This window comes from Scomber scombrus, chromosome 21, assembly GCF_963691925.1.
Source record: "Scomber scombrus chromosome 21, fScoSco1.1, whole genome shotgun sequence".
Classification (NCBI taxonomy): domain Eukaryota; kingdom Metazoa; phylum Chordata; class Actinopteri; order Scombriformes; family Scombridae; genus Scomber; species Scomber scombrus.
Genome location: NC_084990.1, coordinates 6,019,276 through 6,045,657, shown reverse-complemented (window position 1 = coordinate 6,045,657; position 26,382 = coordinate 6,019,276). Strand labels below are relative to the sequence as shown.

Below are 26,382 nucleotides of genomic sequence, written 5' to 3'. Positions count from 1 at the left end.
ACACCGGCGGCTGAGGAGGAGGAGGAGGAGGAGGAGAGTGTGTGTGTGCAGGTGTTTTACGCTACACATGATGGCGGCAGTCTCTTCCCAGGGTCCTTTGTAAGGCGCACAAAACAAGGACACCCCGTCTCTGAAATTATGCAGAGAGGTAGATTAGAAGAAGCGAGCGCTAACTTTTCCCTTCCCTCAGGCTCCCGCCATCCGTCCAGCTTCTCTTTCCTCGTTTTTTGTGTCATATGCAAATAGACATCGCCCGTCGCAGTGTGTGTGTCCTTCACGTACCGCATCATCATCAGAGCGTATTGACTCATAATAAGAGGCTTGTCTCTCCTTCCTTAATAAGCCTTTTCAATTCAGCGTATTTGTCAAAATGGAGCTCAAATGGAGAACATGATGTAAAGAGCTGAAGAGGATGGCTTGAGGGGGTTTTTTTTCATATGCAAAGCAGAAAAGTGTGGAAACATCTTTATTTTTTTGGCAGTGAATGTACCATCTGAAGGACTGAGATGGAGAGAGGCTGCATAGGATGTGATTTTGTCCCTAATGGACTCAAACTCATTGACTCACCCAACAAGTTGCACTTAATTTCTCGCTTTCTCATAGCATCTTGCTTCTTATTCTCCACTTGAGCAGTTTTTTTTTCAGTTTTAACTTTCTAAATTGTTGATAGAAAAGAATAATATTGATTCAACAAGCTTTAATTGCATATTTCTAACTGATCCATGCAATATTTTCCATTTCTAGTTCACAGTTTAGTCTAGTCTAGTTTAGTTTAGTTGGATCCCCATTAGCCATCGTGCTGGGCAACAGCTACTCATCCTTGAGTCCTGATTTAACCCTGATTTTACATGCTGCTCAGGGTCTAATTTCACCCAGTTTTACATTTGAGAGAAGACATCTTAAAAACTTTCCTTTAAGCCAGAAATTTGATGACTGTTCTTCATGTGACCCAGAATATTAAAAAATATATATATATATTTCCACTCCTTAAAAACATTTTGGTGCAGCTGATACACATTTTTGTTGAGTGTTTGACCCATATTCATTCAAAAAACAACATTCAAAAACTGTTTTTTCGCATTTAATACGTAATTAATTGAAATTGACATGTGTTTTTCTGTGTTATGTAACGTTAGACCAATATATAGTGTGATTGTTAATGCTTTTTACACTCTCTATGCTCTATTATGTATCGGGATATGAGGGGATATTTTGAAATGCCAGAATATGAGCAGTTTGTAAGGGGTTAACACAGAAAAAACTAATACAGTTATATAAACCCACAATATTATACACAAATACAATACAACAAAAAAGATGAAAGAAAAAAGAGAGCATGCAAGAGAGTAGCAATATATGTTCAAAGCACACAGGGAAAAAAACACACTAGAAAGAGATATAAAAACAAAGACATATAAAACAACACACATTTAGACAGGATTGTAAAAGAAAAGTAAAGGAAAGAAAAGAATGTCATCACCTCATTAGTTCAGGATGACATGTGTGGTAGTCTCTGGGCACATTATACCATCCTATAATAATCAAAAGTCCAGCTAATCAACAATATTAACCATTAATCAGATATTTACATCAAAGGAAGAGACAACCTCACAACTCCTAATGTATTACATGAAGACAGAATGTATACAAATATGAATTCATTCTTAAAAAGGTGCTTGCTTCCCTTGCTTTTAGCAATACAAACATGCTCATATACCAGCAGAACTGCATCAATCCCAAATGCAGACCTGTGCAGATGCAGCTCTTGAACACTACTACCCTCTATAGGTCAGCAGCAGTACTGCATCCCAACATGTTTTTTGTTTTTTTGTGGGTGTGTGTGTGTGTGTTTTTTTTTTCCAATAAGAATATCAAGAGGTGCAAACTGAGGTGCATCCATAGGCTTGTTATACTCTGATCAGGTCTATTGATCAGTGGCAACCCTGGCTCCTTATTATCTCATGTCCTCTCTTAATGGACTATTGACTCTTCCTTCACTCAATCGTCCACCCAGGGGAAAAAACATACAACGAAAACAAAGACTGATAGACTAAAAGGCAGAGTGGATTGTCACCTCGACATGCTCTTTGAACGTGTTGCTTTGTTTTTCTTTTCGTTTAGGCCTTGTCGTGTATCATCGTGTCTATCACGTATTGAGTTAAGTTTGTGTGTGTGTGTGTGTGTGTGTGTGTGTGTGTGTGTGTGTGTGTGTGTGTGTGTGTGTGTGTGTGTGTTTGTGTGTTTGTGTGTGTGTGTGTGTGTGTGTGTATGTGTGTGCATTTTCAATGTGTAGAAGCAGGTTTTATGTAGTGTGCGTATGTTTGTGTTCCAGCATGTCAGAGAAGCTCAGCTGCAGCACAGTGCAGTGCCGGGTGCCATGCTGGCGCTAATTAAACATCCTCATCAGTCCATTGGCTTAATTAGATGTGTCTGTTTCCTTGACTGCAAAAATGAAAGGAAACGGAAAGAGGAGGGAGAAAGATTTTACATTTTTTTTAAAGAAGAGCGGGAGGGAATGAAAGAAGCGTTAATTTTGTCTGAGCCAACAAGTGTTTTCTAGGTTTGAAAAGTTCTGAAAGTGTGTGCGAGTGTGAAAAAAAAAGGTTTCCGATGGTGGTAAACAAGGGAAATTAAGATGTGTGTGTGTGTGTAAATGAGTGTGTGTGTGTGTGCAGACAGGGTGAGGGCCTGAGGGTGAGCAGGGGGTGTGAGGAGGTTCGGGGGTTGGAACGCCGCAGGCATCCCTGCTCCATCTGGTACTGTATGAGCTGTACTGTAAGTGACCTACGTAGGCACAAACACACTCAGACAAACACACACACACACACACACACACACACACACACACGGATGCAGCGCACTAATATCCCATTATATGCTGTGTTCCAGTGTGATCAGCAGAGCCCCAGGGCTGAAGCTGGTGGTGGAGACCCTGATGTCCTCGTTGAAGCCCATCGGCAACATCGTGGTCATCTGCTGCGCCTTCTTCATCATCTTCGGCATCCTGGGAGTGCAGGTGAGAGCGGGGAGGAGCACGAGGAGAGAGTTAGGAAATGAGGAAATAAGCGAGTGGAGTGAAACAGACAGAAATAATGAGAAAAGGAAAAAAAAAGGAAGTAAGACCACTGTCTAGACAGCCGTGACATAGAAACATTATCCTCCACCCTGCGAGCTGCAACAGTTCGACATGTGAGAAATACGCCCACGATTCTTCACTTTCTCCTCTCATTTCTTGCTGGTACATACATCACACAATCTTAGTTTCCATGTACCCTTCACAATGTAACTCATTGGCAGAGACACTTATGTATGCTTATCCGGTCGCATAGGAGATTTTCATGGCTAATGGCCCAAGGACTAATCTATAGCAACGAGCTCAGTGCCCTTGGTGCTGCTTGGGCGGCTGTCTGTCTACCATCAGCATGTTTATGTCTATAAACCATCTGTCCGAATGAGGGAGCGTCGTGAAGGGTTAACGGCCGCGATGACACCATGCAGCGATGATTGGAAGCTGTCACTTGGAAGCTTCTACAGAATTCACAGCACCTTCTTTAACCTCCAGCGTTAAAAATGTTGGCTATACGAGTGTGGTCATACAGTGGCCTACGTATTTTACACCAAGCAGGCTTTGCTGTATTTTATTCTATAGTTCATGAATAATTCCAACTATTGCCTGAACTTTAACTTTGTATAAACTAAACCCAGGGTGGTCTCACAATACTCTGGGGAAAAGATGCATTTCTCTCTACTTATTGTACTGTCTTTCATATTTAAAAAAAAAAAAAACAGCTGTGGTGAAAAGGGACAATGTCTTATACAATATGCATTCTAAAAATATACTCTCAAGCTCAGCCAAAGATAATATTAGGCTTCAGCAGTCAGACTAAATTAGGTGTGTATGTTCCAAGGTTACAGCTCTTTTAGTGCAAGCTATTTACATCTTTATATTACTATTTATATAAATTAACAGTGTAATAGTATTTCTAATGCTAGTTTATTAGACTACTGCTCCTGTAGAAGGTTTATTAGGACTGATAATGATGATGTGTTAATAAGTAGGTTATTATAAATGTATGCTGTAGGGCTGGTACCGGTACCAATCCAAGTATAGTATATAGTATAGACACACGTTTAGGTGGCATCTTGGCTACTGTACTGCTAAGCACACCAACTGAAATTCACTGCGACTTCACCACCACAGACTGGTTGTAGCTGCTGTGCCAGTGGGCCAATCACAAGTCGCATTCAATGGAAGAACGCTTGCGTTGATTGGCTGTGAGCAAGTCCATACAAATAGTCACATTTTTTAGCTCTGGGTGCAAAAAGGATCGATGGCAGGTATCGTTTGACGGGAGACGTTTCGATACTTGGTATTGATTTATTTCGGTTGATACCTTAAATGTATCGAGTACCGATACCCAACCCTAATATGTAGACTTGAAGGAAAACATAACCTTATTCCAAAAATCTGTGTTCTGTTGCGGTTCCGTGTAAAATACAGGCGTTTGTGTTTTGTCTCCTCAGCTGTTTAAGGGGAAGTTCTTTGTTTGTCAAGGAGAAGATGTAAGGAATATCACCAACAAGTCAGACTGTTTGCAGTTAAACTACAGATGGGTCCGACACAAGTACAACTTTGACAACCTGGGACAGGTGAGACGTCAGAATTGCCATTATTTCGGAACAGTAGATACATAGACACACGTTTCATTGAAGTTTTTGCAAGCCTGGTTATCAGTGGTTGCATTCATGTTTCAACCTGTCGTCTTTCTCTCTCCGTCAGGCTTTGATGTCTCTGTTTGTTCTGGCATCAAAAGACGGCTGGGTGGATATTATGTATGATGGACTAGATGCTGTAGGAGTTGACCAACAGGTAATTATGTACACCCTTATACACACTCATGCATACCAATGTTAAATATATCCAGATCACATGTCGGTGGCAGAGGCTATCTGAAAACCTTGTATCTTGTGTTCGTTTCAGCCTGTAATGAACTACAACCCGTGGATGCTGCTCTACTTCATCTCCTTCCTGCTGATCGTGGCATTCTTCGTGCTCAACATGTTCGTGGGCGTGGTGGTCGAGAACTTCCACAAGTGCCGGCGCAGCCAGGAGGCCGAGGAAGCCAAACGCAGGGAGGAGAAGAGATTGAAACGCATGGAGAAAAAGAGACGGAGTAAGGAGAAGGAGCTAGCTGGTCGGTAGTCTTTCCACATCTTTCTGAGTCCTGCTTGATTTGAGCCTGAGCCTTTTATTTTTTGCTTTTTTTGATTTGGTTTGGCCGAATCCGGAAGAACGCAATTAGTGATCTAGTAACAAAAATAGTTGCTACTCTGCGGTAGAACCATCCCCCACCCCACCCCACCCCTCGACCATCCTCCCTTCTTCGTCCTCCGGCTAGATTTGGTTTCAGTCTGGTGGTCACCTGCTCTAGCTCTGCAGACTCTGCTATGGACTGTGGAGGCTTTTCTTCAACTCCAGCATCAAATTTATCAAGCTGGACGTCGAGAAAAGCTTTCATAATCGGTCGGTTTGCAGATCGAGGACAGCTGACCACTGGTGCGAGTACCTCTCAACCCCGCCTCCCTTTCCCCCCTCCTCCCTTACCTTGCCTGGTCTACCGTAGACGCCGTGCTTGGGATGGCCCCTTTGGAGCATGCCCAGTGAGTGCTGACAGATGGGGCTTGCATGGTGGCGGGTATACAGAGCTAGAGGGAGGGGGAGTTGTTGATTATTTAACCGCCCTGATCGAAAGAAAAAAAAACGAGATGACCCCCCTCCCTTCCCCTCTTCTGCATGTGGTTTAGTACAGCCGCAGGGGCAGGGATAGACCCAAATCTGGAAGAAAAGGAGGAAGAGTTTCCCCCTGAGTTCTCCCCTATCTGAGATCTGAGATCATTTCAGGTGAGATTTGTAGGAGTTAGAGCTAATTCCCTGCTTGTTCCCCCTCCCCTCCGGCTGTATAGGAGTTGGTGACAAACTGCTTTTGTTGTTTTTTTATAATTCTTTCCACTGCCTCCTACTCCCAAAAACATGAGCTCTAGCATCTGCTAGCATTAGACCTTAGTGCCTATCTAACAGTACATTAGTTATTTTGAAGGCACTTGTTTATTTTTACATTTCTACAAGGAGCAGTGGACAACACTGGTTTCTCAAAACCAAAAAAGAAAACCTTTTGATTTCCTTCTGATCATTTTATTTGACCTGTATCTGTCCAGCTCTTGAGAAATACAGATGGAAATTGATCTTCCTTTTTTCAGGAGGCGTCTACCGAGGTATCTGACCATTCAAGAAACTTGCCCATATCCGTACACATTCTCTCAGCCGAACATATGTACACTTTATATTACAAGATGCCCCCTTTTTTTGATAGTACACAAGCCCTTTCATATTTAAGTTCCTGTTTTTGCTTTTTCCTTTTTCTACATTTTTGTATCTCCTTTTTTTCTGGCTTGTTTTTTTTTGTGCCAGGAAATCATTTTCACACACTCGTACCAAGCTGTTTAGGATGAGAGAACGGATAGATGTTGGATTATCAGCGATATACAAAAGCAGTAGAAAGAGCTTACTGGTGTCAGATGGTTGTAAATGTCTGTTCTGGTTGGAGAACAACTTTCTGATTATTATAAAACAAAACAGCGGAAGTGTTAATCCTATGAACTGGACTCAGAATCACTGGAAAGACAAAACATAGGAACACAAACCAGCTTAATCTTTCATCGCTTCCTTCTGGCCTTACTCCATCCCTCTTTCCCTCTTTCTCTCTCTTTGACTCTCTTCTGATTCTCACTCTCACCCATCTTCCTTCTTTGCTGTCTTCTGCTTCTGCCTGACTAACACGGTCTCATTCCTCTAGATTTAATGGTTCCGGGGGTGAGTTGGGCCCTCTCTGAAGGCACATTGAAAGGTACAGAGTTTCCAGCATGTTCTGTGTGTCCCTTAAACCCCCCACCGCCACCGACCACGACCACCCACCATGGTGGCTAAGGTTCTAAGTTCAATGATCACGGGAGGTAGGGCCCCATCCAGCGTCCCCGCCCCCCTGCCTCTCTCCCATCAGCCTTCAGTCCGCTGGACATGCTGTTACCTGTTTTCTCTGTCGTGGCTTTGTCTCTCACAGCTCTTCCACACCGTCCGCGATCCATCCACTGTCCACAGCACCACTGCTGCACCACCACCACCACCACAGAAGAAGAAGACTAGTCTAGATAGATTGGTAGGGAAATTAAGACATAGATGTGGTAAGACAGGGAAAGTATACTGAGGGGACAACAGATGTTGAATTGCTTTGAGGTAAATGATTTCAGAACATCTTTGCCTTTTTAAACCAAAGCCAACCACATATTTTCATTGCCATCCTTTCTATGTTAGAATAATACTGTACTCACCAAAATAATTCCTGAGATCTGGGAGCATGGTGACAGGTGTTTTTGGTTTATTTACTGTAGCATGTTTCTAACTACAAAGTATAGCTGAGGATGATGGAAATGTCAGTAAGTTGTTTCAGGTATTTAAGAATTGGACATATCAAAGTTTTGACCTGATAATGGTGCAAAAAGAAAGTTCAAGTGATCACTAAAGTTATTGGAGTTCATCCTCAGGGGGACATGAATGGCTGTACCAAATTTCATGGCAATCCATTCAAGAGCTATTGAGATATTTCACTCAAAACCACAAATGTAAAAGTCAACGATAACCAAAGTCATTAGGGTTTATCTTCGGGGGACCATGTAGGTCTCTACAAAGTTTTATGGTAATCCACCCAATAGCCCGAATATTTCAATTTGGACCAAGGTGGAGGACTGACCAGGAGATTGTTTACCATACCTAGAGCCACGCCGTTAGTATGACTACGAATAAGCCAGCAGTTAAACCAGATTAGGTAAACCACATCATTTCGAAGACAATTCAGCTCAATTAGTTTGGTACCCTGGAGGTTTTTATAAAACCTGTCTGATCATCTGACGGTATGTTCTTTGCCTGTGTTTTAAGCAATGTTACCACATACTCAGATTTCAGCAATCAACTTGTTGAGTTCAATGTTGTTATCAACAGTAGAAATGATGACCAAAACTATGAAAACAAGGCAAAAATGTAAAAGAAATCCAGAGTTATGCTTTAAATTTGACTGACTTGATCAGTTTCTCTCTGAATACCTTGTAATTTCAGCTCATTGCTGTGACTATAGATCATAACCAGAGAGAACAAAGAGTTTGATCATGTTGTACAAGTGGTGTCATCTCGGATAAACAGTTCTTTTCTGTTGCTAACATCCTCTGAGAAAGGTCACCGGCCGCCACCGAAGGGCGTTGGAAAACACAAATCCAATCAAGAACATTTCTCATTTTACCCATTGAGTTTATACTTGACTTAAAAGCTTAATTTAAGGCATCCAGCGCCAAAATATGTAAATGCGGTCATAGTAAATTAAACAGCAACAAGCTCTGTTGGCATATAACTACTTTCTCGAGCTGCAATCTCCTCATCGACGGTTTAAATAGTTTCTCTCGTGGAAAACGATATATCTTGCATCAGCGGGATGCCATTATTAAATCATGATCTAAAATAGAATTAAGGCTCTTGCCAAAATGCATAAATGTATCTGGACTTCATGGCTTGATTTTCAACAAAGTACTGAGCACAAAGGTCAGAGCAGTACAAGTTGTTATTAAGTGAGACCGCAGCAGGTTGTTGAGCGTAAAAGTCTTCTCAGGGCTGGTTGACCACTCTGACTGGTCTGCTGGCACACATGGTTCAATTGCGGTAACTTGTTTCCATGGCATCTGTTTAACATCTTGTTATGGAGTGTGGCAGCTGGCAGAGAGGTGTGTTCAGTGACTGCGACCCCTTAACTAACTGCATTACGAAAGTTTGTGTGTGTTTGCTTGTTACCATGTCACATATCAGGTGCAATATTTGTTAAATAGGGCCACATGCCTGGAAGATAAACGTGCTGGATTGTGTGAGTGTGTGCTTATGAGAGTGTGTCAGGGAACAGATGGTTGCAGAACAGGTCGTAAAATATGCAGGAGCAGCTCCCATCCCCAAATCCCCTCTCTTCTCAGTCTGGATGAGAGTCTGAGAAGGGGGCAGGACCCTGCACCCCTGTCTTGATCCTATGTGGCATTTCGCCTGAGGACACGGTTTTGAGATTTTCCACCCAAAGGTAATTACAGAGCTGCCAGCAACACAAAACACACACACACATACACACACACACACACACACACACACACACACACACACACACACACACACACACACACACACACACACACACACACACACACACATAAACTAGAACGTGCACACTGTGTTATGGTGTATTTGTGTTAGGGTGGTATTCAGAGAATAAGATGTTAGTGTGTATGTGTGTGTGTTGTCGGGCATGCACGTTTGGCACAGTGGGTTTGTGCCTGAGCATGTGAACTGTTATCTTCAGCTTGCACTGCTCTGGAACAGACATTTGTGGAGGCCAGGAGGAGGAGAGGAACAAAAAGAGGAGAGGAGATGATGGAGGAGGCGCATTAAGATCTCAACTGAGGACGGAGGGAGGAGGAGAAGAAATACATGGGGGAGGAGGGGATAAGGGGAGGAATTACACAAGCACACAAATCAATCCACATTCATTAGAAAGTTGTAAATTGTAACTATGTAACTATAGACTTGCATAGATTAGAAACACTGTTATGACACATGAGCTGTGGACTCAAGACTTAGACTGGAGGCCTAAAAATTAGTAGAGGAGTGACTGGAATTGAGACTTAAAAGAAAGTTTGAACCTCACAAAGTCCTGGAGCAATACAGTAAAATAAATAAGACAGCACTGTCACACAAACTGAATATTATTAGGTATATACAGTACAAAAAAGTACATAAAGATCTGGTGTAATGGCACTTTTCTGACTTATTCTTATAAATACTATTTTGAACATATGTGATATATTATTCACTAAAAGTTGTTTAGATTTCTCTACATCCATCTTTCCTTACAGTTTAGATTCCACTCTGTCCTCCAGGAGGCTGTTTTGGAAGTCTCGTTAAGCATAAATCAGCTATAAAATGAACACATATGTTACCAATAACGGAGGGAATATTGTCTCCAAAAATGGATTTCAGCTATTCCTGACATAAATATCAATCTTCTGGAAGCCTGTAAAGACTTTTTAGTTGCTGAACAATCAGCAACACTTCCCATGTCTCATTAATTACAGAAGTTATATACGTACTCAGCGTAGCACTGGGTGGTGCCACCCTAACAAATTTTATTTTACTTTCTTGTGTGACGTAGCAATGAGTTCCACCTTAATGCTGAAAAGTTACTACGAGGAACTTTTTGCCCCTATACAGTATGATCCACATAAGAGATTGAGACCATCAGCGAGAAGATGAGTTATTTCTGTATAGTTAACGATTTACTGACTGGAAGAGCCTATGTCTACATTACATGTAGCATTATAGTATGAGAGAGTACAGACATCACAAAGACAAGGGGAGGACATTTGTCTTCTAGAACTAGAATCAACACAAGATGAAAGTTCCTTGTAATAACTTTAAAAAGACAGAGGAGAAAGAATTGAGTACTTTTACAGCACAGGAGGCCCCCCATCATCACCCTAATACATCCCAAAGTTCTTTTTTTCCCCCCACGATTCCAGACCTTTAAAACAACTTGATCTACACGATGTAACAAGACTTTGAGTCTGCAGTCATGCTAGTGCTAGCAGCTCCATGAGGAAGTACTTAGGAAGAGCTTTGCTTGGGGCACAGCGCTAATGTGAGCATTCTAACATGCTCGCAGTGTCAGTGCTAACATACTAATGTTTAGCAGGTGTAATGTTTACCATTTCACCATCTTACTTTAGCATGTTAGCCTGCTGACATTTGCTAATTAGCATTGAACACAAAGTACAGCTGAGGCTGATGGGAATGTCAGTTTTGACATTGAAATTTCATCTAATAGATGATTGAAGGGCTCACCAAAGTTTTTACAATTCATCCTCAGGGAATATGAAGGTCTGCATCAAATTTCATGACAGTCTATCAAATAGTTGTTGAGATATTTCATTAAGTCAACCTCAGAGCAAAGGTCAGGAGATCACCAGGTCTTTGCCAGTCCTCATCCTCTTGGAGCCATGAATGTTTGTACAAAGTGAACAGCAATCAATCCAGAAATTTTAGTCTGAAATTTTAGTCTGGACCAAAGTGGTATACCAGACCGACAATTCCATCAGTATCATCACACCACTAATTTAACATACAAATAATTACTTTTAACTTGAGTTATGAAAAAAAGGTCAAATGACACTTTAAATGTTATCTTTGAGACCTGAAACACTAGCATCAGACTTGGAATTTAGCTCAGAAAAATCCACAAGACAAGCAAAGAAATACAGCTCTGAATCTCTTTCACACACATAAGCACACACACATTTCTAAATAGGAACTGAAGACAAAAATGTGTAAGGAGAGGTTGAAGGGAAGTGGTAGAAATCACATAAAAAATAAAATAAATAAATCTCTCCAACACACACACTCACAAATGAACACACACATACACACAGAATATTCGGTTCCCCTGCGGGTCAGTGTGAAGCATCTCTCTGTTTGAGCTGATTTGCGTTGAGTCATGCATTCTGCAGTCGGTGTAAGCTGGTTGTGACAGACGCATAAGGAGAAGCTACAGTACACTGCGCATGATGTTTGGTGCAACTTGTGAATAATCTCTTATTATTTCCTCCATATTCCACAGTCAGTGAGCGATCAGGGAAACAACATGTTGGATATTTGGCAGACAGCAGCTTGTATCAGGGTAATGATGCTCTGAGTGTTTCTGAACTAGTCTATAGGCTGTTGGGTGCTGTGTGCAGTGGCAGTAAACACCTCTATATAACCCTTTGAAGAAAAGTGTTTGAAACATATAAAAGACCCTTTACGGAAAGCAAAAGTTGTTGTTGGCTGTCTTTAACAGAGGGTTTAGGTTTATTCTAAATATATATTGCTGAATTTGAGTCATAGGGCATACTATAAGGATAACTGAAGTGTGTGTGACTACAAGTAAGCATGAATACAGAATAAGGATGAAAAGAAAAAGAGAGTGATTTAAGTAAACCTTTGAGTGCAGATATATATCTCTTTTTGGGTATTTGTTTGTGTTTTCCTAGTGTGCTTGTGTGTATACATACTGTATGTGTGTATTTGTGTGTGTGTGTGCCATGCTAGTATTCCTCTTGTTAAGTCAGACTGAGAGATTTGTGTCTCTGCCATGTTAACAGATGGCCCTCGACTTCCCAAACAGGCTGAACAGATCAACACTGTAGCCCAAGCAGCTCTGGCTGGGTCAGCCCCCACATGAATTGGCTCTATCATAACAGTCTCTCATCACATCTCACCCCAAAAAGTCATCTTACCAAGAAATACGAGTACAACTCAAGACAAAATACTAGTCAACCTTCTACCTTGCTGTATGTCTGTCACGCTGTTTTTCATGCGTTTTTGACAGATGTCGAGTCATGATTTTCAGGACCGCGACCCTTAAACCTGCAGTGAACTTTTGAACTTATGTGTCCCCCGTCTGGCAATGGGAGTAATTACAAAAACATTGTCAACACGTGCTTATGTCATAGGCCCTCATGTAGCCCACTCTGTTGCAGCTTTAAAACGGTGGATAAATTGTTACGAGTGTCACTAAACCCCCGCGAAACTGCTTGTTTCACTATCGGCATGTGATCCATTCAATCCGATAACGTTTGGAAAGTCGAGAAGTGCCGCACGATTAAGTTATTCTGAGAGATAACTTGAAGTTATCTACTCATCCCGCACAGGAATGTCAAACCCAACACCAGATGTAAAAACTCTCTATACTATATATACTGAGAGATTTACCTGGTGGTGAAACTTGTTTGGCAAGAATCTAAGAGACCGTCATTTCAGGGAGGTAGACTAATAACACCACATCATTGGTACCAGTCAATATCGGCATTGGCCCAAAATCAACATGTCTGCTCATATGACAGGCCGGTTCAACACATTCTCGTCTGCTGTCCAACTGTGCTTAACTCCATGGACTGTTTCACTCTGACGGTCCTGGTGCTTCCTCCTCAAGCTCTACTTCACTCAGCTACCCTACAGACTCACCACTTATTCCCACCACTTATTCCCTGAATAACAAACCAGAGCTCAGTGCTCTGGCTGGTTCTGCTAGTCTCCCAGTTAGCCCCGGCTCTCCGTGTCGATCCAACTGGAGCACCAAGCCCTGGTTTTGTTGTTCAGGTTAAAGTGGGCAGACTGTCAGGCTGCTGAGTGAAGTGGAGCCTGCAGAGGATTCACTGGGACTGTCAGGGTGAAACAGTCCGTGGAGGAGCTGCTGTGTTGGGCTGCCTAGATAGGAAACACCTCAGCTGACAGGATGAACCATTCTGTTTAAAAAAAAAACTTCTTCTTTTTGGTTTATAACAGTGGTTGGCAACCAGCTTATTAAGTGCATTACTGCCACCTTCTGCTCTTGTGTGTGGACCACATATTAAAATCCTACCCGTTAATCCTCTCTGTCTAATAAACTCAAACAAAACTCCACTGCTTGAGCCATCCGGCAGGTTCATTAAAGTTTTAAAGCTGAGCTCCTGAACTCCAGTCTTCCTAAGTTCTCCCTTTATATATTGTCTTTCTTGATCATACTCAGGATACATCTATGATTACATACTTAATAGTCTCCTCAGCCAGGTAAAAAAAAATACGTGCATGTATCAGCATCAGCAATTGGCCAAAATGGGTTGGAAAATACCAGCATTTTATATATTGGCAAAAAATCCAATATTGTGCATCTGCAGTTCATATAAATGTAAAAGTATGTTGTCTTAGAGGTCCATATTACTATTTTTTTAGCATGTTACCGCTACTATGTATTGATCAATGCAATAATGTGAAACCATTGGTAGGACTGTGTATCATGTTACCAACATCATCAAAAAAGAAACAGATTTTGTTTCATTCAGTGTTACGCTCATACAATACATAATGAGTAGCAAGTGTAGTTACTTTCCCTCTTACCATCACTTGCCTTCTGGTAAGAGATGGAACTGCAGAGCATCTGGAACAAAATCTATTTATTAAGAAAGCAGCTCCAATATTGAACTGCCTGCCATTAAACCACAGCTCTATAATTTTAAATGCATCCCTCTAATTGACCTTCAACCCTAAATGTGTTGTTTTTTTCAGAGTAAATTCTTCTCCATTTATATTATTTTGGCTGCCTCCAGTCGTCAAGTTAAGAGAATACTAGGGCCAATAGCATTGTTAAAGTGGAGAACTTTTAGTGGATATACATTGACAGAGTGCTATTGCCCTGCCGGATAACATTGCATCCCATTTCGCAGCCCATTTCTGCATCTCTCTCGCTCGATACTGGAAGAGTGGACAAAAATGATAGTCCCCATTAGTCACTTAGATACAAAATGATGGGAAAATAGGGTCCAGGTTGAAAAATATCCAAATTTCCCTTTAAGACTCAACATGGTGCCATTTATATCTAGTTGACTGCTGTTCAAATAGCATTATCTGCTACTTGCTTTTTTTAAATTGCACTAACAAGCATATTGTACCATATATTTAGAAGAAGCATGCAGGATGGAATCATACTTTATGTATAATACTCATCTAATGGGTACATCTTTGCTAGTGCATTTACTTCCTTAATGCAAGTCATGGATATGTACATTGACCAATGTGTAATAGGTGATAAATTAAGTGCAGAATTAACTGAGTTACAGACTTTTTGAGTCACTGCATGGAAACATCTGCTCAAATTACATCTAATTATAAATCTCCAATCCTACATTTAGTTCTTGAAGACTTCACGATGGAAAAAATAGCTTTTTGAAACTTTAATAACCCCAAATGCAGATCAGATTTACATTGAGATTTCAAACCTTTTGAACCCTTTTAAGTCCACCACAATATATGTAAATCATATGCTAAGCTGTCATAAAATGCAATTCCCTATATCTAAGGTCAGTTAGTTTTAAAGTAAGTAAAAAAAAACTATAATAGGACTTTAAAGTTTTGTTTCTTTATAATGTTTCTTGTGTGTGTTTTTGCAAAAGTGGGCTTACAGCTGTGCAGATAATGGTGTCAGCAGCTGATTTGGACAATGTGACTGTTGTATTCTCCATGTAGATTCATAAATCCTCATCACCTTGAGGTGGGTAAACAAAGTCGTTTCCTATGTTGTGGTGTTAATCTTTGTTGTCAGTACACGGCCAGCAGTCAACAGCAAGAGGAGGATAATAGGATCGTCTCCTCACACATCGTTTACCCTAGTGCCAAGCACACACACACGCACGCACACACACACACACACACACACACACACACACACACACACACACACACACACACACACACACACACACATACAGGCATCCAAAAACATAAGTGTGGGTATATGCAAAGCAGTATGACATTCCATGAATAGCTGTTCTTCATCTATTAGCTCACACACAAACACACACACACACACACACACACACACACACACACACACACACACACACACACACAAAGACACACACAAGCCAGCCAGTGCCAATCCCGAGCTGTATCTGGGTCAGAGCTAACAGAGATGAATCTAACGGAAGTTTCACATCGCCCCTTTTTCTTTCTTCTATTCCTCTGTTGTAGATATGTAATTAATAACGCCAGTCCTTCAGGGAGAGGGTGAATAAGAGAGGGAGAGAGAGTAAGTGGGAGAAGTAGAAGAAGGGAGGGTAACGGAGAGGTAAAGAGTCAGACGATGACACAACTTGGCAAGAAGCCTCAGAGATGCAGCTCAGGGGTGTAAAACTTTGATGCCACAAGGTGTAGGTAGCAGTGTTAAGTGAAGTGTTAAATGCACTGAATCTTTCATTACTTTTAGGGGTTAGCAGCTACTGGAAGCCATGTTACTGCAACTGCTTGGGGGTGTGCCATGTCCGTCAACTGTTTCCTGATGTTCCGTACTCTACTTACCACCCACAAACTGACATCTGTATCTTCAAGCGGAATATTGGAGTCATAGTCAAACCACATGATGTATTAATGTTACTTCATCCAGTTAATGAGCTAATGAACCTCATTTGCCTCCTGGAAACTTTAAATGTATTAGGTCATTCATAAATCTGGTGGCATGAAGGACTAATGAGGGGTATGCTCCGAAAAGGTGACAATACAGAGACGGATCGGTTGTTGGTATGCCCAAGAACGAAAATCTAAAGTAATATTATGAGTAATAAAGTTAATTTCCACAGAAGGTAAGGTTGTAACATTAATAATTGCTTTAACTGCTGGGAAGGAACGTACAGTAATTAGTTATTTTGACTGAAAAGCTGTAAGCAGTTAGTGGGAGGAGAAACTGCCCCAACAACACTCGCTATGAATGTTTCATGTTGGAAACTTTCACTATGAATATTTTATCTACAGAGATGTCAAGAAGAAAGCAGCACAGAGCAGAGTTGCAGTCCTATACTGGAATGCTGCCCAGTACCGCACTGAATGCTGTGTTGAAACAGAAATGAGGTAGACCATGAATTTTTCTTTATTTTTTTTTAAGCAGGGGACTCCTCTATGTACAGTCCAAAACCAAAAACTGTGTCTGAACCATCTGCTTGAGTGTACTAATGTGAGGATGAGTACTAAACAAATGCCAAAGTAGCAGATGAGCCGATGAGCTCTTGTGTTTGAAATCAGGCAGGACATGACACACATTACCATCGTTGGGCTGATTAAAGTAAGGATTCAGGCGTCACAACTGATCAGACAAAGTTGGACCAGGTCTGTTCCAGTGTGGGCCAATCGCTGATAGAAAATTAGCACATCAAATCTATCTGGCTCGTTTAGCGATTCTGATTTCATTTGATTTGTCTCGTTTTTGACAACTTATGAACTCTTGCAAAATTTCAGAACCAGACTCAAGCGGAACGTAACAAAAACGCCTTATTTCCGTGTATGGTCCTTTCCATAATTATGTCAGACACTATAATAACAAACATCTGTCTGTTAGTAGCAAAAACAAACACTTTTAGTAGTTGTACATTGATGTGACACTAATGTTCCATTGGATTACTTTGCGGCCTAACTCAATACCAGACTAGTTTCAAAAAGCACTGCTCCCATTGGTCACTTACAGTAGACACAAAAAGATAAGGAAAATAGGGATCAGGTAGACAAATACTTCAGCAGTTGGGTAGTAATACTGCATATGTGGGAAAAAAAAGTTGTATTTTCCTTTTGTGCCTCCAGGGGGAACTGTGTCAAATCTGATCAATTGCATCAAATGATGTCACTTGAGTCGGTGAAGACTGCGTGTTTGAAAATGAAGAAAATCTGGGGGGCGGGGGGGCGGAGTCAGAAAGAAGTGAGGTAACTAGACCTCTGCTTGAGACTAAAGACTTTGGTCCCTTTTTAATATCTGCACATCGTGAATCTGATAATATTGTAGGAGTGCAGTGCTAAATCAGTGAACTACTCCTTTAATCAGCTATAAGTCTTTTCTTGATTTCAAACTATTGTTGCTATATCAGCCTTTAAAAATATACTATTGGTTGACCTCTAGTCATTAAGGCTAGAAAATTGCTACATAAGTGCAGTCCATTTAACCACTGTGATATGTTAAGTGCTCTCAACTCACACGTAGCTGCTTATTCTGGCTCTATGTGTCCATTAACATGATTTTTGGGGAGATTCACTAATCTTAAGATGTATACCCAACTATAGTGACAGTCTAGAAATATTACATTTGACGACAAGAATTGTTTTAGCCTCTTTACTAATTTCCTGCATTGTTTCTAGCTGTGTGGTGAATGGGTTCAGAGATCAGATTCTTCTAGACCGTAAAAGCAACTCTCTGTCAATGACTTTTTCTCTCTTGTGTGTAGTCGGTAAGGACTGTGTTAGAGTAAATGTTGTGGCTCTGGATTTAAACGTGAATTCAACAAAGGGAGAAAGGGTTAAACTATATGTCATTATACTGTGACAAAAGCTTTCCCATCGGTCTGTACCTTGTCATCAGTCTTATCGCTGTTACTCCGTCCTCCACTCACGCCGTCAAATCGCTTGCCTTCACCATTCAATCCACCATTTCAATTGGTCCATCCTGCTCAAGTATGACTCAGAAAGAGGTGTGTCAGTCTACCATGTGAACCAGTATAATGTTTGTTTGCGTGTGTGTATGCGTGTGTGTTGAGTGTGCTTGTGCGTATGTGTGTGCGTTATCATGCCCAGTCATTATGAAAGATGTCATGTTTTCTTATTTCTTTGCCTCTTTTTCTTCTGGACTCCTCAATTTGCTCTGCTGCTCCTCTGTTATTCCACAGTTTGATTCATTTATGTTCTTTCTCATAATTTTTGTCCCTTTTTTCTTCCTTTATCTGTGTCTCTTACTCTGTCTTTGATATGTAAGCAAGACAGCAGAGCATTCGGGAATTCCAGTTGAATCTCTCTTTTTTTGTTTTTTTTGGAGGATTGTTTTACAGTAACTGTTTGTGTTGACGATTGTTTGTTTTTTTTAGACTCGGTGTGTGCTGGATTTCAAAATTGGACATCCAGTCCTTGACATTGAAGGCTGACACATTTTTCCTGGCAGACACTGAGTCTCAAGGTTTACTACTGAGCCATTCACCATGAAGGACAGGGGCATAAAAGCAGCTGCCGCATCCTTCCAAACTATTACCTCAGATGTGTGAACATATATTGATGTTTCATTTCAACATTCTACTCATTTCCATTCGGATCTTTCACCTTTAAGGTGCACTGTAGCTGCTTTTACGGCCCATGCCCTGATCTTTCTTTCACAGCCATTCTGTTTAATCATCAAGGGGCCAACCTTTAAGTCTCTTATCAGTCTTTACATCTCATCCATTTTACCCCACCATCATCCGTGAATCCCTGATAAAACTACCTCACCCATAGAGCCTTCAAACACATTCAGAGAAGACCCAGGAAAGCAGCAGTCATCGCACCAATGAATCAAAGTCATAGCAGTGTCTCGTGTTATTTCGAGCTTCATGGTCAGGCCTCCTTTTCATCGGAGTAGCCGGCAGAACATCCTTTCCACGTCACAACCTAGTCTAGACACCCTCACATGATCACCACATTCTGGACACCCTTAAGTCCATCGTGTTCCAGACCCATACTCTACATATCCAGTCCAACCCAACCTGCGCTCACCCACACACAGTCACAGTAAAACCCCTAGTGCTGTACTGTGGTGTTCTTGATCATCGGTCCCACAACCAAGGAACCGCACTCGTGTCTGTATTTCCCAACAAAGACCGCCTCGGAAATGTATGGATTATGTTTTTGAGCGTGGCCGCGTCCAAAAGCAACTCCCAGGCCAAATCCTCAGCCCTCAGCATCCTTATCTCTACAGGTGAGGTGATGGTGGGTGCCTTTGAAGGGAAGGTGAGTGCGGCAGAAGGCGAAAAGAGGAAGAAGGGCTCTTGGGGTTGTTTTTGGACAGGGAATATATTACATCTGCTTTTTTTAACAATGTGTTTCTTTCTTAACGTTTGTGGGACCCCAGGCAGATTGTCAGTAGGGGTTTTAGATCTCCTTCGAGTCAGTGAAGTCATTCCGTAAACATAAAAGCATCACAATAAAGATTTGTTTTTGCGCATCCCAACATTAACAGGCTTGCTTGTTTCTGTTGGGTCGCTAAGAATAACAAGACTCAATTTATTCCATTTTGTTCATAAACAACAAAAAATGTTACCTTCATTATAAACTCTAGATATAAGAAACATAATGAGATCTAAATCCCCATGAGGTTATCCTGGACGGTCTGGTAATTGTACAAAGAATCACGGTTGAGGATTATCTTGTCAAATGCATGCACGAGGATGGAGATGCAGAGAGAAGGCACCATGACCTGCATGGAGAGGTTTGTAGGTCATGACCCCTCTGCACCCATCCTCGTACCCCTTTCAAAATGATCGGTAAAGGCTGGGAGAAGAAGCTACACCTGCCAGATCAGTGAAGGATGAGAGAGAGAAAATGGGTGGAAAAAGGAGAGTGGAGGCAGACAAATGACTCATTCTTGTTCGTTCCTACACCCAGTACCTTTACGGTCCACTGCCACCTTACTCAAGCTCAACCCCTCTTCCCCCCAAAAAAGAAAAAAAGGTTATCATTTCGACTCAAAGCAGCAGTCTTATCCCCATGTCTCTTTTTCACCCTTGCCGTCTCTGCCTCATCCATAAAATGAAGGGCAACACTTAGAAACGTCCTCAAATTACTTTTTTAAGGAGAAAGCGAGTCAGTCTCCTATTAATCTATGTATTTTTGGCTCTGTATATAAATGAATGTGACTGTATAGGAGTAGTACTGCAGATATAACATACTATGAGAACAATGAGACTAGTGTTTACTGTTTTAAACACCTGCATTTTTGCAGTATTTTAGATGAATGACGAAGGATAGACGGGGGACACTAAGGAATGTATATTTGAGTGTGTTTTCCTGCACCTGCAGACAGTAAATAGAACAGAGTAAAAAATCCAAAGATGATGGAGGATCTCGTAAATAGTCACTCCCAGTGAATGAACCAAGGCTATTGTATCCCACAAGAGCTACAGCTAACTGCCCTGATTCAAAGACTTACCCAAGATGCTATAAAGCTGCTTCATCACTGTCTACTCGCAGGGCCACATGGTGAAATGTCGGAAAGTAAAGCTTCATTTATAAAAAGCAGCTGACAAGATGAGAAAGTGTTGCTGCATACTGCAGACAGAATTCAAGATACTGAGGTGCAGACAATCCAAGCAGGTAAATGAATATGTCATCCCATTTTAGTGTATTTATTTGAAAAGCCAGACTAAGCACACCAGAAGCCATGTTATTTTCACTTCGTGGCACGCACATTTCCAAAGGAGTTCAGAAGCAGTCAGACTCCAACACTGGCTGCCCTGCGGTTTAGCCGGCACCACCAATATTCAGGTTCATCCACCCTGTTGTCAATATCAATAATTACCAGCAGGTTTAAAATTAGCTCTCAGCAAAGATGACCCTGAACACGAATATAAAAAAATTAACTTGAAGGCACACAGCAGAGTGCAGACCTCTGCCAAACTTCAACAACTCTTCAACTTGCAATACTGTATCACAGCCCATTACTTATTTTAACAGCAGAGAGAACCAGGACTTTATTTGAACCAGGTCTTTCATTAGAACAGGCCTTCCCCTCTTTAAAGGTGTTTAAATTGGGGCTTAACTTGTTGATGCTGCTAATAAAAACTCAAATATTGTTTTCCATGTTTAAAATGATAAATTCATAATGTACATTTACATAATGTACAACACATATCCATCAGTTCAAGTCATGTTATACTCACCACTCTGCTGTTTTGAGCTTCTCTTTCCAACAGTGTTCTCACTTCAGTATTCTTGTTCTTTTGTTTACTATTGATCAAGTCAAAACCAACACTTAATTAACACTTCCTGCACAGGTTTTATATTAAAAACCTTCCGGCAACTCAGGTGGCGTCATTCCTTCATTTCCTGATAGATTTTTACCATCATTTGATGGAGTGTGCTGTCACTACCTCACCAGCCAACTAGAAACTTAAGAAACAAAGGAACACATGTGAAAAAACAACTCACTAAGCAACACTACGCTGACTAACTGGAAGAATCCTCTTTATTTCACCAAGTTTTAGCGAAGTGCCTTTGATGAATTGTTGTAATCATACCAGTGCGCTGAAGTGCATTGGCTTGATTTTTAATTTGAAACAATTGCAGGGAGTGTTGAATGCTATTCACATCAGCTTAACATAAAAATGGACAATGTTGTTGAGCTGATTAATCATTTATATATAAAAATAAGACTCTCGGAGCAGCAGATTGGTGTGTACGACAGTAATTGATACTGTGTAAATGTACATTAATATTGTTGAAATAGTTGCCTTTGTATTTCAATAATTTACAGTACTTCTTTCTATGTTTAAATTTAAGAAAGGTCATATTGGTCCTTTTACCATACAGGGATTGCATTGCAGTGTTTTTCAAGAAAATAGTATTAACAGGTTCTGCCAGGCAGCTATTACTGGTGATTAACTGTCTGCCACCAATGAAAAACTAAAATACCATCATTGACCACTGGGTGGAAAATCGATGCTATAGCTGTTGAAAGTGAACATACCACTGCCTGACTGTGTGCCTGATAGGGTTTACATCAAGAGATAGATTGGAATCCCAGATATATATTTAACATCATGGATGGATAGGTATATTTATTCTGTTAACGGATTGCTTATTCAGCTCTCCTGTCTTATTCCCTGATCTATGAGTGGAGTTTCTAGAGTGCGATAGGGAAACCACCAGGCACATCGCACACACACTTAAACACTCCTGGGAAATGGCCCAGCCCAGTACAGTTGCAGCTGCAGCAACTCACCTGGGCTAATTGGGCAGAGAGGGAGAGCTCACAACACCCAAAGGACTTTTGCCTTTCGAGTGTGTACATGCTAGTTCTCTTCCCCCATGACCTAGAGCCTCTCCTTCACTGATATAGTGATACGATGATACATAGGTTGAGCTTCCTCTCTCTTCCTCATCCTAACTCCCAGCCCATCCATCCATCCTCTCTGGATGGAGGGAAGAGGTGAGGGACAAAATGATGGATGAGTAAGGAAAACTTTTCTCCTGTCTTCTTTTCCTGAGAGGAGGGAAGTGAAAGAGATAAGGAGAGGTTGAGTTACATGGCGATCGGAGAGACAGAGGGAGAGATGGCTGAATCTCCAGGCCTAAACGTAATGACAGCTGCCTCCTCCATGGAGTCTCTCACACACATACAAACACTGAGCAGTGCTGTTTATCTCCCATCAGGCTCAGGCAGGGGAGAGTTCGTGTAAATAATTGTTGATCAGAGGAGATGAAATTTGATTTAATTAAACAAGACTGCAAGCCACAGGAGGGCTTGGCTGGAGACTCTTTCTCTCTGTCCATTATCTGATCTGCCTTCCTCTTTTGTAATCTCTTCACATCTCTCTCCACATATCTTTAATGCTTAACTTGAGTCAACCCGTTTGAGAGTCTTTATTATGTGCAGAGGAAGTTGTTGTGTTTCACTAACCACTTTTCTATCATCAGCTTTGGTGGTTCCACTCCTCACAACAGGTCTACTGTGCAGTGTCCCATTATATTACCCTCTATCTCACTTTTGAATGCCACCTCCCCCCTCCTCGTCTTTCCCCCGTTCCCTGCACCCCACCCCCCTACTTCTTCCCACTTCCAACAGAAGCTCAGAGTAAGCCCTACTACTCTGATTACTCCCCCACGCGCCTGCTCATCCATAAGATGTGCACCAGCCACTACCTGGACCTGTTCATTACCATCGTCATAGGACTCAATGTCATCACCATGTCCATGGAGCACTACCAGCAGCCCAAGGTCAGTATGGGGATAAGAAGGTGGGGCAGTGCTGGTGTCTTTGATGATTGCTGATGATTTTTTTTTATTTTCTCCTTTCGGTATTGATCCATAATATCAATCCCATATCAGAGACCAACATGGTATCATGCCAAAGTGTGAAATGCACCTGCTGATCCACTGTGTCAATGTCATGTTTTGCCTCGCCTATCTGTGAGTACACGCTTAGGTGAAGGTACAGTACCAGCAGGGGGCAACAGTTTTATGATGTGACAAAATATCAATGTCCACATCAGCCTTTTAACATTAATGTCACTGAAATATTGACATTCACTTTAAGAGACAATGCACACAGGTCCACCACCTTCTTGGCCAATGCCAGTGATAAGAGGAGCACCGTCTTAATTGACAGAACCTCCAGGTCTGCCTGACCCAGAGGCTCAAAAGGTGGACCCACAAGGCTGTCCAGCACCATTTGGCAATCCCATTGAGGAACGGAGTGTCAAATAGGGGGCCTCAGCCGCCTGTGAAACCCTGGCAGAAAGTGCTTCACCGGTGTGGGGCACCTGACCATGAAGGGATCCAAACTATCACAGCCCGATGTGATCACCTGAAAACACCTCCTAAGTGTGTACTATTGTGAGATTAACTGTGAGGTTTGAAGTTCAAATGTTGGTCAAAAAGGATATCAAGAGTCTTAGAGGTGGTCTTGATGTTGCCATGGAGGGGGCCAGTATAGTCACTGACAACCTTATTAAAACAATCACAAGGAACTCAGGGTCCCTATAGTGTATAATACTTTAAATTAGGTCAGGTACACATGATCTCTATAAATAGTAAGAATAAATAGTTACATCTATGAGAAATGCACAGGCAGAATTGGGTGCCTTGGGAACCCAATTCATTGGTATTTTTAAAAATCACTAAGTAAAACAGAAACAGAGAACAATGATATGAATTCATTAGGAACAAATTGACAGGCATGAAAAAAAATTGGAATGATAGAATAAAGCAGCTCTGAGATATAACAAAAAGTATACCTGCTGGGATCCTAGCAGGGTTAAGCAGTACTGTACTGTTTCAGTGCTGTGCTTTCACTAGAAGCTAGATTTAAAGATATTGTGTCCCTTAACCATTTGGAGAAGCTGGTGAGCAACACATTTTAGAAATGAAAAGATGTTTGGAAATGGGTCTGAAGTCACCTAAATTGGTGGTATCTGGGAAGGATTTTTTGAGAGAGGTAAGACACTGGCTGTCTTTAAATAGTCAGGTATGCAGCAAAAGGGGAGAAATTGATTGACAATAGAGAAAAGACTGTGGGCAATGACTGCCAGGATCTCTTTAATAAATGTAGTTATAGTAATATCAGCAGGGCAGGGTGATGGGCTCATATGAGGAACTATACCGAAGTGATTTTGCATGGAAATAGGGTTGAACTCAGACAGCAGAACAGGGCAGGTAACTTGATTAGAGCGAAATTCAAGGTTGGAATTTGATCCAAGACCACTTATATTATCAACAAAGAAACGTATCACGGGTGACAGGAAATCTAGACTGAGCAGGATTCAGAAGTTGGTTAATAGGGCTGTGCTTGTTATTGCTGATCAGCCAAAGAAATATGACACTCATCTTTGATGAATTGATTGAGCATGGTTAATAACTCCTTCATGAAGGTAGTGAGTATGGAAGTTTAATGCTTTTCATCTATGCTTATCTTTTCTATAATCTCTTCTATGGTGTCAAATGGAAATATCTGTCCAAGGGGAGAGATTGACAACTGGGACTATTCTGATCAATGGTATCACGAGCTAAGGACCATGATTTATTAAACCAGTTAACAGAGTCATTAATATTGGAAAACTAATGAATTATCTTGGACATATCAGAGAAGAGCTGAAAACCTAGCTGCAGAGTGCTTATTAAAGATGCAGGACTATATAGAATATTTCAACAGAAGAAGTCAGTCAACATCGACTGTAGAACCATGTCAAGAATTCCACATTTGTGATCATAAACTAAGTCAGACATATGCAGGGAGGTCCAAGTCAGGCAAATCGTAAAAACAAGATCAAGGGTGTAGCAATGGCCAAGCTTAAAGGATCTCACACTCACAATTTTAAAGTGTATTAATTCAAAACTATGAAAAGATCCAGCAATAAATGGGACACAGTTGAGGTGATCTCATTTACCACTGCAATGCCCCCCACTATGGTCTATAGACCTCAAGGCATTCAGAAAGTTATAGTTACGCAAGTAAAGCTCCACCAGGGGTCAGCAATCCCCTGATTTGAGCCAAGTCTTACTAAGACACAAGATATCTAAATTGTGGGACGTAACAAGGTTTTGTTAGACAGTAATTAGGTGTTAAAAAGGGCCACGACAGCTGGTTAAACAGACTTTGGAGGCTGAGACTTGTAAGAGACAGTAATCGATTTAAGCCTGGCAGCAGACTGACACTGAATAAAGCTTTTTTTTTTTGTCTGTTCCTACTTATCACAAGGATTGGAAAAAAGGAGGTAACATTTAAAGATATGACTGGGGTGATTGTTCAGGTTTACAGATCTGGAGGTAGGAGGGTTAACAAGAAAATGATGACGGGACCTACAGGGCATCAGGTTGTATAACGTTTGCAGGAGTGTAAAGTCAGTTCAATAAAAAAAGGAGGATAGTGGAGTGAAATAGGGATCCTGGGAAAAATAGTATTTGGGTAAGATAGAGTGTTGTCGGGTAGACGGGATAGAATGTCTTTGAGTAGATTAGAGGGACTTTTAGGGAGAATGGAAGCTCTTAAATAGGCGGAATAGAAGGTCTTTTGGTAGAATAAGAGCTAGGTACTGTACTAGGTACTGTAGAATAGAGGGTCTTTATAAAATGGATTACAAGGTTTTTGGCTAGAATATAAGTCTTTGGCTGAAATAGAAGGTATTTGAATATAGTAGAAGTGGGATTGAAGGTCTTTTGGTTGACAAGAAGGTGTTTGGGTAGAA

At 41.2% G+C, this 26,382-nt stretch overlaps 1 protein-coding gene across 1 annotated transcript in view; it reads left to right on the top strand.

Moving 5' to 3' along the window:
* The window catches only part of cacna1g (calcium channel, voltage-dependent, T type, alpha 1G subunit), a 265,597-nt gene that overhangs the window by 219,605 nt on the left and 19,610 nt on the right, over positions 1 to 26,382 (top strand). Inside the window, exons 23-28 of the mRNA XM_062443135.1 lie at positions 2,890 to 3,016; positions 4,525 to 4,650; positions 4,781 to 4,870; positions 4,982 to 5,174; positions 6,855 to 6,905; positions 23,265 to 23,416. Of these exons, the coding sequence (XP_062299119.1) occupies positions 2,890 to 3,016; positions 4,525 to 4,650; positions 4,781 to 4,870; positions 4,982 to 5,174; positions 6,855 to 6,905; positions 23,265 to 23,416 (739 nt within the window). The remainder of the gene's footprint in view (positions 1 to 2,889; positions 3,017 to 4,524; positions 4,651 to 4,780; positions 4,871 to 4,981; positions 5,175 to 6,854; positions 6,906 to 23,264; positions 23,417 to 26,382) is intronic.